We start from the raw sequence: 15,852 nt of genomic DNA on the forward strand, positions 1-15,852 counted from the left end.
AGTGGTTGAGTTGGGATTAAACTGCTAAAGGGACATGGTGCAAAACAATGTGGTAACTGGCATTCAGAATTCATTCTCCATGTTTTAATTAAGGTTGTAAGGATCATTTAAATGCAAACAAAAGTTTATGGAGGTGTGTAATATAACAATACATAAGCACAATGGGGAAGGGGTGTGTGAATCGCCAAAACTGTAGGTAGGTAATCCTAGAGGGGCAGGAACCTGAATCTGGTTGGAGGTGAGGAGGTCCCAGGGAGCAGCTCCTCTGAGCCATTTAAGATCTCTGTGTTTATGCAATCTTTGTTCTTGCACCTGTTCTCAGCCTGAGCTTCTGCTTGCCCATCACTTCTGCTTCCTCATCTCTCCCCTTACCAGGATGGGTGTCAGCCTAACTCATGGCTGCTCTCCCTATACATCCTCTTAGCTCCATCTTCCACTGATAACTGCTTCTTTCTCTCAAAATCTCTGTTTATAATCCTGAGAAGGGGAATCTGATTGGTCCAGCTTACCATCTTGTGTTAGGTTACTTGTAAATTGCTGGCTAGGTGCCATTCTTGATGCTACTCATTTTGGCTGAGAACGAAGGAGGGGGTCGAATAGTAAAACCATGGCTGCCTGAGGGGTATGCTCTCCATGAGGGCCTGTGAGCAGAACAGACACAACACAAGTCTCCATCCAAAGGCTCTCAGAAGGCCTTAGAGTTAAATAACTCACCTTCATCTCTCAAGCCCTCATGGTTAGGGTGGATGAGAATGTTTGCTGTTGCATACTTCCAGCCTAGTGGATAGTCAAGTTTGTAAGATCCTTAACAGAGGGTAGGAACTTTTGTTTGTGTTGTGTGCATTGCTGTATTCCAAGCACCTAGAAAAGTGCCTGGGTCAGAACAGGCTCTTAATATATATTTATTGAGTGAATGAATGATATTGCAATATCCAGCAATTCCTCAATGTTGTGGATCAGACATTGGAAAATCTAATTTATGTGTTGCTTTGGTTCTGGCTCCCAGACAATATTAATGCTCTTCTAACCAGAACACAGCTGTGGATATAATTCTCTAGACCAAATACTTAATATTTGCTTAAGAGCAAATATAAATTATTTTAGGGTCATCTGCTGGTTTTAATTCCAGCTAAAACTAAAAATTGTGTGGCCTGGGTAGGAGTCAGTTTCAAAAATCCATAAGGAACAGAGAAGCTAAGGTGGCAAAGCATTTGAACTCATGGTTCACAACCAGGGGTAATTTTATCTCCAGGGGACATTCAGCTATGGGTGGAGATATTACTTTTAAATTGCAGTTACATAAAGACAACATAAATTTATCATTTTAGGTGTATATTCAGTAGTGTTAAGTACATTCTCATTGTTATGCAACCAATTTTCAGAATCTTTACATTGAAAAACTAAAACTCCATACCCAGTTCACAATTCCCCATTCTCCTCTATCCCCAGCCCTTGACAACCACCATTCTACCTATCCTATGAACCTGGCTATTCTAGGTACCTTATATAAGTGGAATCATACAGTATTTGTCCTTTTGTGACTGGCTTAATTCACTTATCTTAATGTCTAGAAGTTAATCCATATTGAAGCATATGTCAAAATTGCCTTCCTTTTAAAGGCTGAATAATATTCCATTGCACATATATAACACATTTTATCTACTCATCCACTGATGGATATTTACGTTGCTTCCATATTTTCAGCTATTATGAATAGTGCCGATATAAACATAGGTGTACAAATATCTTTTTGAGATTTTGCTTTCAATTATTTGGGTATACACCCAGAAGTAGAATTGCTGGATCATATGGTAATTCTATTTTAAAATGTTAAGGAACTGCTGTACTATTTTCTACAGAGACTGCTCCATTTTACATTTCTACCAGAAGTGCCCAAGGGTCCTCATTTTCATCACATCCTCACCCACACTTGTTAGTTTCTAGTTTTTTTAAAAATAGCATTCATCATAATGGGTGTGATGTATGGAGACACTTTTGGTTGTCACAACTCATGAGGAGGGGTGCTATTGGCATCTAGTGGGTAGAGGTCAAAGATGTTATTCAACACCCTACAAAGCACAGGACAGTCCTCTGCCGCAAATAAACAGGCCCCAAAGTTGATTATTCTGAGGTTGAGAAATTCTGATGTAAATAATCAGATTCATCTTCCATAGTAAATCTCATCCCTGACATGTGCAGCCTCTCTCTTTTCTGCTGAGATGCTCAAAGGCAAAGACTTTCAAGTATCTGAAAAGCAAGGGAAGAATGGCACATTTCTTTTATTCAAATTTTATTGGAAGTTTACAAATGTATTACAGACATCAGTAAAACATCAAATCCATTTTACAGGGCACGGATCTCAAGCAAAGTGTTCACAGTCTCTGGCAGAGCCTACCCCAAAGGCCTGTTGCAGACCTTCTTAACAAATAGTTCGACATTCGACACACAACAGACTTTGGCCTGCCTCACCTTCTCAGGCCCTCTGAGGTTTTGTTTATGCACTTGGAATTAAAGCAGGAGATGGCAAAGCAATCCTGTACAGGAAAGAATATTTAGTACGGGGGAAACTGCTAAAGTCCTTATTTGCTAAGGAAAATGGAGGACTCATAGGCCACAGAGTGTTAAGTCAGGGTCCATAAATAGAACCAAAATGTTTTATGGGGAAATAGGAAATCACCAGGAAGACTTGAGGAGAGAACTTACTGGTGAGTAACTCTCTTCATGAAATTTACAAAAGCTTGGTCAGTGACCTACTGAACATCAAAGGCCAAATGCCCAGTAGAGTGAAGGGATGTCTCAGAAAACTCTCAGGATAGACATTTTTTTTCTATCCTATGGATTCATCATATCAAAATAATAGAAATGTTTTCCTAACACTGTGACTTTTCCTCCCTCCTTTTTATTCCCCTTGAGAAAGCTAGTTTTGTCAGCAGGAAGTAAGCCTATAAAATAGTATAGCTCCCAACAGTGAGTCATGTTTTATGAGTCTTGCGTTGACTGGGCTACTATTATGAGAAAATGGAAAAAGAATCAAATCCTTTCATGATCCTAAACTTGGTGACTGCTTCCAAGTGGTCAAACAAGCATTGGTATCTGCTACGTCCCAGAGGGACAAACCACAGGAGGCAAGGCAAAATTCTCATCATGTCTACTTCCCTAGTGCTTAAATATCTATACCTCAAAAGGCAGCATGAAACTGTCTTCCAAATCACAGAGGAGGCTTGGCTGAGTCCTGCACCTGGAATGCAGTCCAGAGGCCATTTCAAAGCCCCAAAGCTGCCAAACAGTTGCTAACAGCAACTCTTCTGGCATGAATATTCAGATAGCTGGTTCCATCTTCCACTTCCCTTTTCATAGATTCTCCTTCTTATGTGTTAGCATATGGTTTCTGTTAGACAGAAATACACAAAGAGCACTTCTCCTTAGAATTTAAGTATTTGTGTTATTTCTTGTTAGAAGGTGGGATTAGATGAAGAATAAGATGGACTCCTATCTGACCTCTGCAAGAAGACAAACAGAGGCTGCCTATAATAACTGGCCAGTAACATGAGGAGGGGAAAGGAGGCCAAAGAGATTTGTCTTCCTTTAGCCTAAAGAATCAGAGTCAGCTAAAAAGTCAGCTCCCATTAGCACTCATAATCTGGGGACATAGGAATTGGAGTCTCACAATTATTTATAAATGATGCTTCTTAAGTGGCTGGTGTACTATTTTTGGCCAATGGTAAAAGAGCCCAGGTTTAAAGACAAGTAAGAAACAGTTCACAAGAAAGGTTTGTTATCAGACAAATAAGATCAGTACTGATAACCAGTTCTGGCTGGCTAGAATGTCACAAGATTTTTGAGGCTGTATCTATGTTCTCTGAAAATAGACTGTGACACATTGGTTATATCTGCCCAGGTTGCAGAGTACATGCTATGTATATGCCATCACTGGCCCCACCTGAACTCAACCACTGCTAGTGATGCCCAGGAAGCAGAAAGCTGCTGCAGGAGAAGAACTTGTTGCAGTGCAGGAGTATCCTACAGAATGAGAAGTGGATGAGGAAGAGCTGCCTCTAGGTCCCATATTAATAATACAAAATTGCTTGGTCACTGGGCTGGCTGGGGGTGGAAAGGAAGGACCAGAAAAAACATGAATATGGAAAGAAGCTGTCAAACAATCAATGCTAGAGATTCTCCCCTTTTGAACATGTGCAAGACCAAGAAGCACAGTTCTGGTTTCCCTCAGCTCATCCACCTTCAATTGGTAGAGATCCCAGAACTACACAACAGAAGGAAGGGTACCTGAATGCCACTCTCAATGCCAGCAGCCTACTATGAAACCTGTTCACAGTATCAACAATGGTATATATTGGCAGCACCATTCAGGGCACTGTCAATAACTTCTACTTCTTGGGAAAGAGCCAGTTCTGATGCCACTGAATTGAGCAGCAAATAGGACATGAACTGAACTCAGAAAATATGGTGTTAACCAAGACAAGAAGAGGACCAACATGAGAAAAGGTAGAAAAACAAACAAAACCATATGACATTAGAGCAGAGAAAACTGGGAAAAGATTACTTTGATAAAACCAGTCTACAGAAGACAGAACGATGATGTAAGAAGAGGTGAGCACATCCCTGACTCACAGTGAAAGTTGACCAAGGAGAGCTGATGATTATGATGGAGGAATCAGGTAAGGACCCTAAGTTCATGCCTCAGAAAATGCTTTGAATTTTTGGAAATTGTATTCTGGGATGTTATATGTAAGTTATCACTAACAGGTGGAATTCCCAGTACAATGCCACCCTGCTCTCCCTGGGGCATTCACCTGGAGGTTTCATCATCATTTCGAGAATTTAGTCACTCTATGTCAGCATTCTCTGTAAGGTGCCTGATTGAGTGTGGGGTGGGAAGGCCCCTGCAGTGCTGGACTACATGGAGGTGATCTTGTCTGTAGACAGTTGACCCTGAGGCTTTTATTGATTACATCTCAAGCTCTGACCAGTTCGGCTGCTGGGTGCTCATGGGGCACATAGATCTCAAATTGCTCATTCCTCCAATCCCTTTGGACACTATTTATGTGTCAGTTTCTGCTGATAGGGTTAAAGCCCCATCTGGGAAATGCAAGAGGTACTCTGAAAAGGGCAGAGTTAGGAAGCAACATTTACTAGGAGAATTTCTTTCATTGGATTCCAGGCCACAGAGGATAGACATTGTTTTCAGCTTTTTGCCAGGTCAGGTCATCACTTTTTCTCTTTTTCCTTTTTCCAAAATGCCTTTTGTTTTCATCAATCAAGAAACTCAGAAATCCAAATTGGACTTGCCCAATTTCTACCAGAAACCCACCACTTTAGTCGTGTGGTGTTGCACATTATTTCTTAAAATCAGTTTGCCAAGCAGTTTACAAACTTCCTATATAAACGTAATAGAGTTAATTCTCCAGAGGCTTGGATAATTAATGAAGCATTTAGATATGAAGATAGCATGCGGAAAACAGCCACAACCAACATTTGCATTGCATTTTTAAAAAATCAGTGACAATGACAAATGTCATATTAATACCTGAAAAGCAAATTATTTTAATACATCCTGAATGGAGTGCCATTTCCACATCCTGTACAGCCTTCCTTTCCCCAGACCCATTTGGCATGGTATCTGAAAAGCCACTTTTCACATTCTCTCCATAAAAAATACTAGAAAATATTAACTATTATACTGAAAAGAGATCACGCTCACCTCACCATGGCAGATGGCCACTGAGATACATCGTGTAGCACATGGACAACACATCTTACTAAAAGTGGGTCCTGTGATGGATTATTTCAATGGCCACAATCCATAAAGGGGAGGAGAAGAATGGAGGAAAAAGCAAGCGCTTCATTTTTAACTGAAGCAAGGTAGGAAGTATTATTTTACTATAAACAACACAACCGTTAAATGTCTTCTTTAAGCAAACTCACTTTTGAGCCCATCTTCTGTCTGACCCAAGGTCCCCAAAGTTCAAAATGGAAATCTTCCTTTCAACACTTGTTTTTCAAGATCACTACACTGAAATCTCCTGAGCAGCTCAACCTTTCTGGGTTACCCAGATGCTCTGGCCAGGGAGTGTGTTAAATTGGATTCCTTCCGTAAACACTAGGGGCTATTCAAGATGGCTGTCACCTCTCCTCTATTTCATTTCTAGAAGTTCTTCTTTGCCCTGACCTTCATATGATCCTTCATTTCTGCCCCTGACCTGCTTTCTGATTTCAAATCACCTTATTCCTTCTCCATGTATAACATATAATCTAGAACATACCATCACTCCCAGAGCCCCATCAGAACCTCCCTGTTCCCAAGATCCTAATGCTTAAGTTCATTTGCACTGAGGACAACCGGTTGTCAGGCTAAGGCAGCTGTTCTGTCTGCCTTGGTAAAGGAAAGCAGATAATACAATCCAGGAAACATGAGCACCAGAAAATAATGCCACACTCAAACAATGTCATGCTGACATCACACAACACCACTCACAGTCACTGATATTTTCCCAAGGGAGAGATCAATAGTGAGCAACTTCAGTGTTCCCAGCAGGGATGGTGTTTCTCACAGAATTTACTGACACTGATTGGTTTCTCTAATTGGCAAAGTTATATTTGCTATTTAAAAAAAATGACTATCACTTGGTAGAGAATACATTCTACTGAGGGTGGAAGTGGACTTAAGGATGGTTCCTTAAGTGGAATAGAGCATAACATGTTTTGAGTATAATAATTTTTTTAGCCACAAAAAGCCAAATAGAATAAATTCATTTGAAAAAAGTGTCACTGACATGTAACAAATTTGTATAGAAAAAAGAAAAAACAAAAGGTGGTCCTGGACCACCTCTGAATACTACTCAAAGACAATGCTGGATGTGCATGCAGGTCTTCAACTGAGTCCTACGATATAGAAATTCCTTTGATATTACAAAATACAAAAATATTTTATCAGAACTCTCATTTACATTGCATTTACAATGGACATGTAAATAACTTAGACTTGGGTTTTGGCTAATAAACAAATCACTTACTGGGAAAAGGGTCCTAAAAGTAAGAGAATCAGAGAGGATACAAGCGAGCAGGAAGCAATTTATCATCTTGCGAGTGGCAACTCAACACACTGATGGGAGGGAGGTGACCACCCCTGGCCTCCACAGAGTCTATAGCGTCTCCAAAGTGAAATGTGCAAATAATATTCAACATGCCAAGAACTGTGACTACCAGACGAGCCAATCTGTAATCTTTCCTTCATCAAGCGAGAGCATGTCCCTTTTTCTCCCCTAGTAACCACCTCGAAAAGCGCTTTAAAATTTAAAACAGTGCAAGTTTCCGAATTTACATTCTTAGCTCCCATCTTCCCCTATTCCCTGACACCAATCAGATTAAGAAATAATACAGTTTTTGCTCTTTTGTCTTTTCCTGCTGTGCAACTGTCCCCTGCCACCTAAGGTGGATGACTTGGGGAGGCCGTAAGAGCTGTATTTGTGCAGAAGCTCATCGCTTGTGACATATCGCAGGCGGGCTGGCTGGGGAATTGGTTCTCCTAGGAAGTAGCCCTCATTGTCGGACTCTGAGGAGGAGGAGCAGGTAGAACACCAATCGTACTCGGTGAAGTAGGGTCCCCATCGCTCCCCAAAAGCATTCTGCAAAGCCAGGTCTGACACAGTCCTTGGGCACTGGCTGTACAGGTCCCTCCGGGACCCCTGGCCCAGGCTCTCCTGGAAGCTCCGCTGGCGCATGAATTGGTCATAGTCCTCTCTGGCTCGGAGCGGGGGCCTTTCTTTCAAGCGAGAGATGGCATCACGCTCGCTGGCCAGGTGCAGGGCGTTATCTGAACGGGAGCGTCGGGACCTCCTGGATCTGTGCGGTCGGAAGCGGCGGCTATCTTCACGGGAGGTGCTTCTTCTCCGTGTACGTTCGCTCATGGGCTGGATCCTCACGCTCTCCTGCCCCGGCAGCTTGCTGCCTGTCACTCCTCCATCAAAATCAAAGCTCTGATGCATCCTGCTGCGGGACTGCAGGTCCCTGTAGCCAATGGGGTTGCCGAGTTGATGGAGGTTTCCCTCCATCTCCTGGTACTGCTGGGCTGAGAGCAGGCTGCGAACGGACTCCGCACTCCGGAACTGCATGGACGAGTTAAGTGTGCCCATGTTGCTAAGCTTCTCAGAGACGTTCATGCCAGAGTCTTTGCTGAGGTCAGGCATGGAAAACCGGGAGAGGTGCTCCTGGCGCTTGGCGCCACCATCCGCGGAGAGGCCTGTGGGGGAGAGAGGGGAGGACCCTGGAGGTTAATACACAGGTGCAACAATGGGGTTCACCGTCGCTGCTGGTCATGTGAACAGTCTCTGTTCAGGGTCAATGTGTGGGGTTCTAGAGCAGACGCTGCACAAAGGCTTGCTCAGAAAATGGGTAGGAGGGCCCTCCCCACTCCACTGAGTGGCAGTACTGCCTTGAGGGGGCACCTGTCCGAAATGCATCCATAGACATGCAGTTTACTAGTTAATACCGCCAAAGTTTCATCAAAGCTACTAAGAGCCTATTGTATATCTTGAATATGATGTTTTTTCTGTTTAGCACTTCTTTCTACAAAAAGTGTTTCAATTACCTCTTTGATTTTAGTAATGCACTCTAAGCTACCTAGGGCAGATATTTTGGACAAGGAAACTTTGAGCTATAGAGACGGGGCCTTGCCCAAGCACTTCCTGGCCAAACTCAGCCTAGAATCTAGGCCCATAATGCTGGACCAGTTTACTCCCCTATTTAGCTTTCAGCAGTTTTCTGATCTGCTTTCTATCCCTCAGCCCCCATTTCAGATGTTTTGAAAACTAAGTGACTCCCTGGGTATAGACAGAGAGACTTTTCCTCTCTCAGACTGTTTAGTGAAATGACTATTCCAGGATTCTAAATGGGCCCCCAGCAGCCAGAAGATGTGAGTGGGACTCTGGGGACATTCTTCCTTCCCTTGAGGAGGCACTTTTTAAAACAAAGCAGCGACCCTAATGCTCTCTAACAGCAAGTACTCCTAGCAGTGGACCTGCATTCCTGAAGTACTGTCACTGGTATCCCTGAGATAAAAACCATTTTGAAAGTTGCAGGTGATTCCTGACTTCAGTCACTTCCATGTTGCCCATCTCAAAGCAGCACTCTAAAGAGAAGCTAAAGAATGGGCCAGGTGGCAAAATCTTGTCATTTGTCACTTATCATTTATCTACTGAAAGGATCAGCAATTTTGCCATTTCTGGCTGCAGACAACATGTCTTTGGATTGCTGTGGCCCATTATCATCCCCTACCACTGATTACTCCTCCCTACCTACTGGGGTAACAACTTACTACTGCTCCCTAGATAAACAAATATTATGAGCACTTTGAAAAAGTATTTATCAATATCTACTAAAGCTAAGAACACAGGCACACACACACACACACACAAATTATGAGAAAAAGCTGCTTATATTCAAAGCAGCTTTTTCAAAGGACACATATTCAGTGTACCTTTTTAATGCACTTATTCGCTTCTGTTGGGTATATAACCAGAATGGAGATTCTATGAATTTTCTATCACCACTCTGATTACATCCCCAAAGAAATCAGTTCAAAAGAGGTACAGGGGTATTCAGATAAGCTTTCTTTACAATAGCCCAGCATAAGAAACAACTAAAATGTTAATACACAGGAAAAAGGATGAATAAGTTGTACTTTCTACCCTTCCCCATTAAAAGGAACTAGGATTCTTTGGAGAAATGGCTAATTCAAGTACAGAAGAAGTGAAGGTAAAGGATGAGCCTGGAACATCTTGTTATGCTAAAAAGTAAGATGTGTTAAAATAAAAAGTGATGGGAGTTTGTCAGAAGAACATCAGGCCCAAATTCAAGGGATTCCCACCAGCCAAAGGTGAGCAATTTGAGCATCACAATATTTAAAAATAGTAATGATTTATATTATTTTAAATATATTTTATTGATTATGCTATTACAGTTGTCCCATTTTTCTCTCCCCTTTATTCACTTCTGCCCTGCACCACCCCCTCCCACCAGCACTCCCCCATCATAGTTCATGTCTATGGGTTCTACATATAAGTTCTTTGGTTTCTCCATTTCCCATACTATTCTTAATCTCCCCCTCTCTACTTTGTACCTACCATTGTGCTTCTTATTCCCTGTACCTTTTCCACCATCTTCCCCTCCTGGCTGATAATCCTCCCTGTGATTCTGTTCCTGTTCTAGTTGTTTGCTTATTTGTTTTTGCTTTTTTTTTTTTTTTTAGGTTCAGTTGTTGATAGTTGGGAGTTTGTTGTCATTTTACTGTTCATGATTTTTATCTTCTTTTTCTTAGTAAGTCCCTTTAACATTTCATATAATAAGGGCTTGGTGATGATGAACTCCTTTAACTTGACCTTATCTGGGAAGCACTTTATCTGCCCTTCTTTTCTAAATGATAGTTTTGCTGAATAGAGTAATATTGGTTGTAGGTCCTTGCTTTTCATCACTTTGAATACTTCTTTCTAGCCCCTTCCTGCCAGTAAGGTTTCTTTTGAGAAATCAGCTGATAGTCTTATGGGCACTCCTTTGTAGGTAACTCTCTCCTTTTGTCTCACTGCTTTTAAGATTCTATCCTTATTTTTAATCTTGGCTAATGTAATTATGATGTGCCTTGGTGTGTGCTTCCTTGGGTCCAACTTCTTTGGGACTGTCTGAGCCTCCTAGACTTCTTGGAAGTCTATTTCCTTTGCCAGACTGGGGAAATTCTCCTTTATTATTTTTTCAAATAAGTTTTCAATTTCTTGCTCTTCCTCTTCCCCTCTGGCACCCTTATGATTTGGATGTTGGCACATTTAAAGTTGTCCTGGAGGTTCCTAAGCCTTGCCTCATGTTTTTGAATTCTTGTTTCTTTATTCTGTTTTGGTTGAATGTTTTACTCTTCCTTCTGCTCCAAACCATTGATTTGAGTCCTGGTTTCCTTCCTGTCACTCCTGGTTCCATGTATATTTTCCTTTACTTCATTTTGCATAGCCTTCATTTTTTCCTCTATTTTGTGACCATACTCAACCATTTCTGTGAGAATCCTGATTATCAGTGTTTTGAACTCTGCATCTGGTAGGTTAGCTCTCTCTTCATTGCTTAGTTGTATTTTTCCTGGAGCTTTGATCTGTTCTTTCATTCGGGCCATATTTTTTTTTGTCTAGGCATATCTCTGATGTAGTAAGGGGTGGGATCTTTAGGTATTCACCAGGGCAACCCACTTTGCTGTGTTGTGGTGCTGTATGTGGGGGAGGGGTCCAAGAGGGAACAATGATGTTTGCTCAGCTTTCGGCTGGCTGTCAGTCACTTTGCTCACTACCCACATGCAAATTTGGCCCTTCTGGTGCTGATTCCAAGGTGGGTAGGTTTGTTTATGTTCTAGGACCCCATGGGTCTCTCCAACAAACTGTCCTGTGAAGTTGGGAGTTTCTCCTGCCACAGCAATCCCCACAAATTTTTAGTCGGAGGTTTTGAAGCTTTATTTCCCTGTGCTGGAACTCTGGGTTTCATGGTCTGTCTCACTCCTCAGTTGTTCCTGGGGAGTGAGACAAGAACACTAAACTGGGAATTGTCCCTCCCAGTTTATGTGCACTCAAATGTAGGACCACCTGCTTTGCCAGTTGCTGCCTTGCCATGTGTCTTCTCTGCCGTGGCTGCCTGTCTCTGCCCCTCCTACCAGCATGGATGAATGTTTCTTTTTTAACTCCTTGGTTGTTGGACTTCCATACAGTTTGATTTTCTGGCAGTTCTGGCAGTTCTTTTTTTTTGTTTTTAAATTTGTTGTTGTCCTTCTTTTGGTTGTGTGAGGAGGCAGAGTGTATCTACCTATGCCTCCATTTTGGCCAGAAGCCTCTAAAAGCAGTAATGATTTATAAACCACTGAAAAAGATAGGAATTCATGAATCCATACTGATAACTGATAAAATCAATAATTAAGTGGAGGAAAGAGTGGGCTCTTCTATACAGCAGAGCACTCAGAGTGAGTGCAGACAGGAGTGCTGGATTTATAATCCTTGTAGGTAAAGATTGGTTCATGTAAGACTCAAAGTATGCTAAATTTTGAGGGTAAACCTGAGGGGGGAGCAGAATACTAGTATGGTCTTTAGTGTTTACCCACATATTGCTTATTAGCTATAAAGAAAATTTAGTAACTATGCAGTCAAGATCAAATTTAGTATAACTAACGAGGTGCAACTGGACCTCATGTGCCTTGGGTGGGATGTTCTTATTCAGTTTTCTAGTCAAGAATGCATAACCTGAATGTATTTGGGAGGAAATATCAGACAAACCTCCAAATGAGGACTGTTCTACTAAAAAGTAAGGAGATTGTATTCTTTAAAAAAAATCAGTATCATAAAAGACAAAGAAAGGCTTTCTAGACTGAAGGATACTAAGAACCATGGCAAATATATATAATACCTGATCCTGGACTGGAACTTTCTCTGTAGTGAAATAAATTATATAAAGAGTAATTGTTGATCAAGTGACAAAAATTGGGTCATGGGCAATTGATAAATGTATTATGCTACATTTGTTGTGGTTAACTGATAAGTATGATAGTGTTGGAGAAGACCCTTATTCTTGGGAAATACATGTGGAAGTAAACAATGGTAAATGGTCAAGGTGAATACTATTGCTCTCAAGTGGTTCAGAAATAAATTGTTTGGGCATATGTGTGAGCAAGGGAGAGAAAATGATTTTTTAAAAAAGGAGTAAAATGTGAATAATAGGTTAATCTAGGTAAAGAGTACACTCTATTATTTGTTCCATTCTTTGAAACTTTATACTAAGTTTGAAGTTATTTTCAAATAAAGAGTTTCTCAAAAGTTGTAGTGTATTTATATGACTCAATGGTTTTCAATTCTAGGGGAAATTAATGGAGTGAGAGGTGGTGGTACTAGCCTTTAATGAGAAGAGGCCAGAGAGATGTTGCTAAATACCCTATACTACATAAGACAGTCCCCACAAGAAAGAATTATTCAGCTCAAAATGTCAATAACACCACAGTTGAGAAACCATGATATAATGGGATACTTACTACACATCAACAGAATGAATACACCCAGCAACAGAGATGAATCCCATAGAAAATGCTGAGAGACATAAAGAGAGCATCCTGTATGATTCCATTTATATGAAGTTCAAGAACAGGCTAAGGTTATCTATGGTGACAGAGGTCAGAATACTGGGAGGGGGATAAGAGAAACCCCTAGGGCACTGGAGATGTTCTGTATCTGGATGTGGGTGATGGTTATAAAAGGATAGGAACATGTACAATTTCTTCAAGGTGTAATTTCAACACTTGTTTGCTTTACTTTATACACATACAAGTCATACATAAAGCAATGGTCTCATTAAAGAACCAAATTTTAATGTAGGATATGCCAATGAAAAAAGTGTTCTGACAAATACCCTGTCCAGTCATATATTAATTTTTTAATTTATCATTGGGTAATTGTTAGGACAAGGGGATTTGAGTCCTCTAACTCCTGCTTTCCCTGCTGCTTAGTTCTGATGTGCACATCATAACAGCTGATTTTCAACAGCCAAATAGCTCCCAGAACCTCCCCATCTGAAAGCAGAGAGGAGGGTAGAAACCTGAAATGATAAATAAGCACTGTGAGTGGATGAACCTTAGTGAGGAGGGAAAACTCTTCAAAAATCACTTGTAGAAACAAAAGCTATACAGGTGAGTACAATGATTTACCCAGATGTCTACTCATGCCCTGGAGTGGAATTAGGGTCAGCATTAACAATCTAGCAAATGCTATACATTCCCAGATGTGCTATTGTCCTGGACTGCTCTTTTATAAGCCCAAAGTTAAGCATCTGTGAGGATGTCCCTTGTGTGAAGAGATTCACATTTCTCTGAGGAAGTAATGGTGAAGAGAGGCAGCTTCAGTTCCACTGGGAGGGGATTTTGCCCTCTCCTCTATGGTGCCTCTGCATCTTGGGAATCTCAGGATGCCCTTACCCCTCCCCTCTCTCCCTCAAAGAAAAAAGCTCTGGAAAAACAGGAGGACCCATTACTCAACTCCAGGGCCTACTATCAGTATTTCCTAAACCTAAGCTCTTTCCCTGGTCATTGTACAGGTAGGATTGGAAATGCTACTTGCTCACTCCAGAGAGCAGAAATGTCTATGTTCTCATTTATTAACTCCGAATTTTTCAGGGGCTTCTTGAATGTAGGGCATGAACAAAATGGCCTATAGATGAGCAATAATTGTGTACTTGCTTCTCAACAGTGTAGCTCTGTGGTTAATTTCATTATTGGCAAAATACAGAGTCTTATGCAGAACTCAAGGCCCTCTGTTTTTCCACAATCACTGGCGAAATGGTGTTCCTCGCTCCCACCCACTTCAGCCTCACATTCTTCCCCCTCCTCCAACATACCAGCAAGCTCACTTCAGATCCTGTACAAAGCTGACTTCCTCTAATCATTAAGGCCCTCACATAAATGTCACCTCTTCCTTGGTGCCTGCCCAGATTGATCTTTCTATAGTATCAATAGTAGTTTTCCCCCTACCAACCAGACACTCTGCAGCACTTGACCCTTTTGTAAGGCCCTCCACCCTGACTTATTTTCCTCAACATATGTGTAAGTTTTTATCTGAACAATAGCCTGTGGGAAAGGCGTCTTACTCATTGCACTTTCCTGGCATGACTGTTCATTGCACTCTCTTAATAGGAGCAAGCAAAGACCTTCTTTGTCCAAGAAAATAGGGCTCCCAAATGCCACTCTGTGATTCTGCAATAAATGCACTTTTCTTTCTGTCCAAACCATGATGTCTGTGTGAGCATGTATGAATGCAGGGGCACAGGAGTGGAGAGGATGGTGGAGACTGCAGACCCAATTCTCTGGAGAGCTCCAGCTGCAGGCCACAGTCTGACTGCTTTATTGGTGCCCCTGGAAGAAGATCCTGCCAACAGTATGAGACACTGATGCCAGGTTGCTCCCCTCTCAAGTGGAACTCTGTCTTCTTATTAATAGACAAAGAAGGTTTTTCCCTCTCTAAATAATGCAGGCTTTGTGAGAGGTGCTAGATGGTGATTATGGAGTTAAAAGGTCTTGATTTCATTCATTCTTATCCCACAGGTAAGTGTGGCCAAAAGTTACACAAATGTCCAGACACCTTCAGAGGCCACAGGCCTTGCCCCAACAAGGAGCGGTCAGTACTGAATTCAGCCTGTGACTCTCTGAGATTAAACTGTCAACACGAGCAAGCAGCCAGAGTGCTGTAAGCAACAGCAGCATTTCTGTCCAAGTAATATCCCCTCACTGCAAACAGAGGTCTCACAGAAGCCAGTGACAGCAAAAAGAATCAATGCTTTCAAAGAATGTTGTGGGTCTGAGGGAAGAGTAAGGCTATCTTTGCTGTGTCCCCTCCCCCAATTTGTTCTAAGAGCAGAAGCTATAAGCTCTGGTCCAGGGAGAAGAACATGCAGACTTAAAGGTAATGGCAGCCCTTTGGTTCCTCAAGTGAGGAACCTTTTGTTCCTCATTTATTTATTCTACTTCCACTCCTCCAAAACAACAATAATAACAACAAAAATAACAACAAACAAAACACAAATAAATAATTGGCATAGAAAGAGAGAGAGAGAGCTGTGTTCCTGGCAACTTAAAAGATACAGTCACACTTGTGTGCAGTAAAAGAAACAGTATTTACTCACCTCTGCCCTCTAGATATTTACAACTCACACTAATGATTTTGCTCCCTTTCAGTAAGGTTTTCCCTATATGACTTTTTTTTTTTTTGCTAAAGTGGAAACATGAATAAATAGGAATTGTTCAGAATAAGGTATTGTAAAATATGACTCATGGGTAAAGTC

General features: G+C 41.5%; 1 protein-coding gene across 3 annotated transcripts in view; it reads right to left on the bottom strand.

Moving 5' to 3' along the window:
• Positions 1-2,298: 2,298 nt before the first annotated feature.
• PRICKLE2 (prickle planar cell polarity protein 2) overlaps positions 2,299-15,852 on the bottom strand; it is a 347,805-nt gene continuing 334,251 nt past the window's right edge. For all 3 annotated transcript variants that reach the window (XM_045832341.1, XM_045832343.1, XM_045832342.1), the window contains one exon: positions 2,299-8,257. In XM_045832341.1, coding sequence (XP_045688297.1) covers positions 7,383-8,257 — 875 coding nt within the window. In that variant the 3' untranslated portion in view covers positions 2,299-7,382. The remainder of the gene's footprint in view (positions 8,258-15,852) is intronic.

Source organism: Phyllostomus hastatus, unplaced genomic scaffold, assembly GCF_019186645.2.
Source record: "Phyllostomus hastatus isolate PE091 unplaced genomic scaffold, TTU_PhHast_1.1 phas_contig_16, whole genome shotgun sequence".
Lineage (NCBI taxonomy): Eukaryota > Metazoa > Chordata > Mammalia > Chiroptera > Phyllostomidae > Phyllostomus > Phyllostomus hastatus.